At 36.3% G+C, this 7,152-nt stretch overlaps 1 protein-coding gene across 1 annotated transcript; it reads right to left on the reverse strand.

Moving 5' to 3' along the window:
• Positions 1 to 6,241: 6,241 nt before the first annotated feature.
• LOC120144432 (paired amphipathic helix protein Sin3-like 1) lies at positions 6,242 to 6,829 on the reverse strand. Its single transcript, XM_039158484.1, has 2 exons — positions 6,608 to 6,829; positions 6,242 to 6,514 (listed from the first exon to the last, which is right to left on the reverse strand). Exons 1-2 carry the CDS (start codon positions 6,817 to 6,819, stop codon positions 6,277 to 6,279), a joined length of 450 nt encoding a protein of 149 aa, XP_039014415.1. The 5' UTR covers positions 6,820 to 6,829; the 3' UTR covers positions 6,242 to 6,276.
• Between the last annotated feature and the right edge of the window lie 323 nt (positions 6,830 to 7,152).

The following is a 7,152-nucleotide window of genomic DNA, read 5'->3' on the forward strand; positions in this document are numbered from 1 at the left end:
CGCAATGCAAAATGAAAATCGCAACAACAAAATCACAACGCGAAAATGACTATCGCAATGCGAATTTAACTATCGCAACGAAAGAATTGCAATGTGAAAAACGAAAGAATCGCAATGCGAAATGAAAATCGCATTGCGATTCTCTCGTTGCGATAGTCAAATTCGTATTGCGATAGTCAAATTCGCATTGCGATAGTCATTTTCGCGTTGAGATAGTCATTTTTGCGTTGCGATTTTAAGTTTCAGATTCTATTCTTCTTCTGCAAATTGAAACTTGAATGAATTGCATTACTTCAACCAAAAGACAAATACTAACTTCACAGTGTTGAAAATTTAAGTTTCAAGAATAAACTACTACTCTTTATGTTGTCATTGAACTTGTACTAAACCTATATGTTGTTCTTTTAAATGTTTATATAAGTGCTTACTTTTGGAATGTTATCTGATGCATTTTGTGAACAATGATATAATAATGACTTGGGTGAATACCGTGCACGTTTGAAATATATTTGTCTTTGTTTTCATTGTTTAATATCATGTCTGTTTATTTACTGATTTATGTATTAATTTATTTTTAGCGGACCGCTAAGGTGGATGCTCTACGTCGGGTTTTTCTTGCAAGACGGAGTTCACGCATCAGACGGCGTGCACGTGCCATTACGTCTCAATTCACCCCAATAGTGCGAAGAATCCGTAAGAAAAAGCCCAACTCACGTGTCATCGTTCAAGAGGCCTCCCCTATCGTTCAAGAGGTCCCTATCATCCCTCAAGAGTCCCCTCCCACCGTTCAAGAGGCCACTGTCATCGTTGAAGAGGTCCCTCCCAACATTCTAGAGCCCGATTCACACGGCGTAATATATCGAATTATTGAGAAGCCCCCTCACATGCCGGACATGATGGATGACTGTTGGCTTTCGTATAAGTTATCGGCCAGTACCATTCCGGCAGATGAAGTAGAGAGGAAACAACTACCGGAAACAATTCTGGATAATACCCTTTGGGCTAAGACCGCAGTTGATTTTTATCTACATGAGCGGAGCCAAGGGTGTTACGCTGACATATACAAACTCAACGATGATATGCATTTGTTGATTTAACGGTCTTGGTGGGGTGTATTATTAGGGGTTGAAGACAACAGCTATTTCGATGGGGGGTAAGTCTTATATTTCTTCTTATATTTCAGTTTGATTAATTTTTTTAAAATTTATGTAATTCACTAATATATGTTTTTTTTGTAAAACAACATATTGATGCATGGGTGACACGTCTTCTAATTATAAGGAAATTGAAGAAAAATATAAAAAAAACGCGATATACAATTATACCGACGTCTTTTCACGTAGTTCACTTGAAGAATCAACGACAGGAATCATATGTGTTGGCTAATGGACAAGCTAAACTTTATCCTGCATGGTGGGAGGTCGATAAGGTTAGTATTTATTTGTTTAAATATTTTAAAGGTGTTCATAAATAAGTGCGCAATTTGAATTATTACATTTCGATGCAGGTGTTTATCCCTGTTTTGGAATGTACTCATTGGCTTCTCGTCGAGCTTCAGCTCCCATCCCTAAAGACAATAGTATATGACAGCATGATAAATTACATATCATTGTCTGATTTGAGAGATATTATTAAGGGATGGAGCTCTCATTTGGCTAAATTCTTGGATGCAATTAATTATTTGACTAATTCTGGAAACAAGAAGCCAAAGAAGTTCAATATTACAGTTATCAGAGACGAGACCGCGCCACAACAAACGAAGGAAGCCAGAGGGGATTGTGGTCCTCTCGTATGCATGTGCTTGGAGCGTTTGACGACAGAAAGTACACAGTTTTTACCTCCCACCGATAGAGATAGAGGTGCAGTAGGCTTGTGGTTTCGGTATTTTATGGCTAGAACGATATATGCGAGACGATGCCTACCTGCATCCGCGTTATAAAAGTGTCCATAAACAATTTGTAAGTCAAATGCAAGTGTTGTTAAACATATATACTTTTTTTTGTTTGAAAATGTTTGGTTAAGTAGCTAAAATTCAATAATTTGCTGTTTGTAGGTTTTAAATGTGTAGAAAGTGTTGTTGATTCAATGTTTGGTTTCTGCAGGTTAATCCTAAAGTGAGCTGCGTGAAATGGATGTATGGGTGCAAAAGTTGATTCAATAATTGATGAGGAAATAATTCTTATTATTATTTTTTGATTGTTTAATTGATATGAAAAAGATGATTTGTAAATGTTGATTTGTTTAATTGATGTGTACATAATTATTATTTGTGCTTGTTTAATTGATTGAAATGTAATAGTTGATTTGTTGATTTCAATCTGCATTATGTTGAATGCAAAACAGACTATCGCAACGCAGAAATGACTATCGCAACGAGAGAATCGCAATGCGAAATGAAAATCGCAACGAGAGAATCGCAATACGAAAATGAAAATCGCAACGCGAAACTAAATTCGCGTTGCGATTTTCATTTTTGCATTGCGATTCTCTCGTTGCGATTTTCATTTCGCATTGTGATTCTCTCGTTGCGATAGTCATTTCCGTGTTGCGATAGTCATATTCGCGTTGTGATTTCCGCGTTGCGATAGTCAAATGAATGTCTAATAAGTGATAACAACTGAACATATCATAGCAATGTTCAAATTCAAGTTACTAATACATGCCTAACTGAAAATGTTAAAAGTCACACATAATATACACATAATACAACATTTGCATTTAAAAATCACCTAAGTTAACAGTCCCAAAAGGTGAAGTTGGTTGTGATTGGGATTTTGATGAGGATCCATATTTTGGTAGAGGAAAAGATGATTGTGATGGCACTGGTGATCCACATGTCAACCTTGTATGACCACTTTCCTTGCACCGACTACATGTCGATCTCTTCTTCTCTTCACCTTTAGACGGTATACGATCGTGACTTTTTGGTCGGCCAGGTAGCCTTCTGTCCATAGCTGGTGGCAAAACTGTTTGTAAGTCATCTGGTATGTCCCACTCAGAAGGATGTGGAATAGGGTAGACAATCTCGACATAAGTCTGTCGATATACTTTTGTAGTGTAGCAATCCATAGCGTATGCGCTTGAATCATCTTGGTTTAGATGAAGAGCAACTTTTATAACATGGTCACACGGATAACCAGATGTTTTCCATTTCATACAACTACATGTCTTTGCATTTAGATCGACAAGCCCATTTAAGTTATTATCCAGTACTTCAAACAAAGTGTTTGAACATGGTTCAACTCTCCATGACGTTGACTTCACAACACGTTTCGTTATCTTTTTCGGGAATGACGACTTAGAGCGTTGATTGATTCTGCACTATTAGACGTCATGAAACCATATCTTGCTCCAAGTTGATGTACTCTTAACCATCTTTCAAACCTGTCATCTTCTAGTGTTTGAGCACACTGAGGCAAAACACGTCTTAAGCAGTTTATATGCTTATTAAAATCCACTTCTCGATAAGCTTTTACAGCCTTCCAGTATGTCCATTTGTGAATTTTTATACCAGCAGACCTTGATTTTAAATTTCTATACAAATGAACACCACAAAGTCCATGAAAAGCATCTGGGAAACACCTTCTAACAGTTTTGTCAATTGAGTTTGCCCTATCGGATATGATTGTCAGATTGCTAATAGGACCTATGCAATCCCTAAGATGCCCCATAAACCATGTCCATAAATCAGAGGTTTCAGATTTGCAAACCTCGTAAGCTATTTGCAGTATCCCATTGTTAGCATCCATGGCTACTGCTAATAAGTTTACTCCAAGGTATCGACCTTTTAAATGTACTCCGTCAACTATAATAACTGGGCGCATGCAAGTAATAAACGAACGAATCTACAAAAGCATATACACAAGAAATATAATCATTTAAATGTGAAATGCATGTAACTAACAAAAATGAGTCAACAAAATTATATTGATTTACTAACCGCAGCACCAATGGCGATAAACAGCAACTCAAAGCGTCCATCTCTATCTGTTTGATATGATTACCGACCCAGGATTTTTCAGCTTTAAATTGTGACAATAAGCCGGCAGTTGGGCAAACGATGCTTCTGGCGACCCCCTCAACAATTCCAAGGCATAACATTTGGCTCTCCAAGCTTGAGAATATGAGATACTAATCTTGAATCGAACATTCATGTCAGTCATAATTTCATGTCCCCGATATACCATGCCATTTAAAAACATTAACTCAGTCAGAAAACCACCCAACACCTTTTTGTTTGTCTGTCTATGGTGAGGAAAAACTTGGGTTCTTGAACATGTATGTTTATCAATAAAAGTCTTAACTTGAAACATTTCGCAATCTTTTATCCTCTTTGCAATCATACGCCACGTACAGTTTTTGTCAATCATACACCTTGTTTCGAAACGATCTTTGCTTGATTTGTTAACTTTTAGTTTATATTAATCTTCCACACATTTCTTATACAAAGCTATCTTCAAGTCTTCTTTTGTATCAAAACAATCATCTTTCTTGATACGAATAATTTTTGTGTAACAATCAACTGTTATCTTTACCAACTCTTCTTCCGGTATCTGAAGTAATTCTGGCATATTCCAGTTATACTCCCGTGGTATTTTCTTTGGGGACTTTTCTTTGGGGATTTCTTCTTCTTCTTTTTATTCTTCAGGGTTATATGAATTACAGAATAGATGTTCAACATGTTCATTTACAGTCGTAACTTCCTCCTCATTATCATCAACATCTTCCTCGGCAACGGCTGTTTCATCATCAAAATTCGGGTATTGACCAATATCAAAATCATTACACACAGGGTCTGTTTCTTCTTCTGAAAAATCATCAAAATCCGAGTATTGACCAAGATCAAAGTCCGGGTATTGACCAAGATCAAATTTCGAATACTAACTACTCACAATTTTTTTTGTTGGCTCATCATCGTCTAACTGGTCAATACGAAAATCAGAATTTGGTGCTGAAAGTTGATTGGGATTTGGATTAGGGAAAGGTTGTGGGTTTTGAGATTGTGTTTGGTATTAGAAATGTGGTGAAACAATATTTGCTTGGTGATGAAATTGTAGTGGAACCATTAAATTTTGAGCACCATAAACTGGGGTTGAAAAACTTAATTGATTATTACCCGCTACTGATCCAACTTCACTACTTCTAGGTTCAACAACATACAATGTAACATCATCACTTGAAACACTAATGTAAACAATGAATCGTTCAACATCTTCATTGTCGGTTAACAAATAAACTTTGACATTTCTCTGATAAGATAGCCTAAATCCACTTAGGGGCTCTAAATTCAATTTATTTGCAACACGTAACATTAGAGTTTCATAAGTCAACTTTTTTAATGACAGTTTTAGTTGAAGATTCATGGGTAAAGGCATATATTGTAAAACACCATGAACATTCTCCCATGACCCTCCAAAACACAAATCTATCCAAACATGATCAACATTAGATGATTTCATTATTATAAATTAATTTACTAAACAAACGAGCTGCGAAACTAAAACCTGTTGCCGGATGGGGAAGGATGTCGTTGGATATAGGAACAGATGTCGCCGGAGAGAGTGATATATGAAGATGGAATGAGTTGCGATTTAGGTTATGAATTGCTGCTGCTGCGTAGTTATATACCCAAAACATTTGTGTTGCAAAACTAAAACCTGTTGCGAATTCAGAAATCGAGTTGCGAATTTGAAATTCAGTATTGCGATAGTCAGAATCTCGTTGCGATAGTCAAAATCTCGTTGCGATAGTCAGATTCGCGTTGCGATTTACGTATTCGCATTGCGATTTACGTATTCGCATTGCGATTTACGTATTCGCATTCCGATTTACGTATTCGCATTGCGAATTAGGAAAATCGCAACGCGAATTTGGAAAATCACAATGCGATAGTCAGAATCGCGTTGCGAATCTGGAAACTGATTTGCGATACCGGAGATCACGTTGCGAATTATCGATTGCATTGCGATTTAATTGGTCATTTTGACAAATCCAAAAAAAGTTGATTAAAATCGTATTTATAAAGCATTTTTGGTCACTGAGGTTATTTTCTCTTTTGTAAATAGATTTCTACAATCCCTTATTTTAAGGGATCATATCCTAGGATTATTATTTTTTCTTTCTTAGAGTTTCCTATTTTAGAGAGATATTTTGTATATAAATATATGTAATTTGGCATATTGAAAAGAATAAGAAATTACAGAGAATTACTCTGATTTCTACACTAATAAATATGCTCGTCATGTTGGAAACGTTTCTGCTTGGTAAAATGGATAATTAGATGACTGAACATGTCCAACAGTAAGGTGGAAGGTTACGCCACAATGACTTTACCTTTATTTTGTTTACGAAACTGATTGCTTCGTCAAATTCAACAGTCTTTTTAGGAAGAGCCTCTTCCTCTTCAAGGGTTATTTCATAGCCCTTTGGCAGAAAGGTATTAAATCCATAAATCAAGTTGTTATGCCCTCGGAATAATTCTTTTACTCGAGCAATGACACCAACTGTGTCAGTTCTGCATAAGAAAAATGAGACATTGAATATTTGGAAGTTCAAAAAATGAATTCATTATTCATCGACAAAATGTTTCCATTTCAAACCAAGATACCTTTGAGCCTTGAAATCCTTCATGACTTCAAGGAACATGTCGTACTTCTCCTTTTGATCCTGAAACATCTCCTTGACTTCCTTTAGATACATCAAGGCATCACTTGTAGTCAATTTCTGTGGCGTACTTCCCCCTCCTGCACCCATCTCTCCCATTGCTCCACTTCCATCACCTCCTCCTCCTCCACCACCGCCGCCACCTCCACCCAGCATTTGGCTTTGCTCATAGCTTCACAAGGTGAAAATAATAAGATTTCAGAATTACAACCAGTTGAACAACATCAATAGATAACTTGAAAAAATTGTGTTAAGCCTATTTTACTTTTCAATAGATGATTAGTGTGAAAAAAGGTCCGAAAGTTTTCATCAAAATAGAAGTAAATTTACAGAATATCAGAAAGTCAAGTGATATACCATTCTTAGAGTCCCATAATCAGAAATCCTAAATGATTCAAACAAAACATGACAAGTAAAAAACGTGATAAATCACTCAATTCAAGTGGGGAATAAAACAAATCCACATCCAAATTCAACAAAAATCCCTGA

This window comes from Hibiscus syriacus, unplaced genomic scaffold (genome assembly GCF_006381635.1).
Source record: "Hibiscus syriacus cultivar Baekdansim isolate YM2019G1 unplaced genomic scaffold, ASM638163v2 tig00110889_pilon, whole genome shotgun sequence".
NCBI lineage: Eukaryota > Viridiplantae > Streptophyta > Magnoliopsida > Malvales > Malvaceae > Hibiscus > Hibiscus syriacus.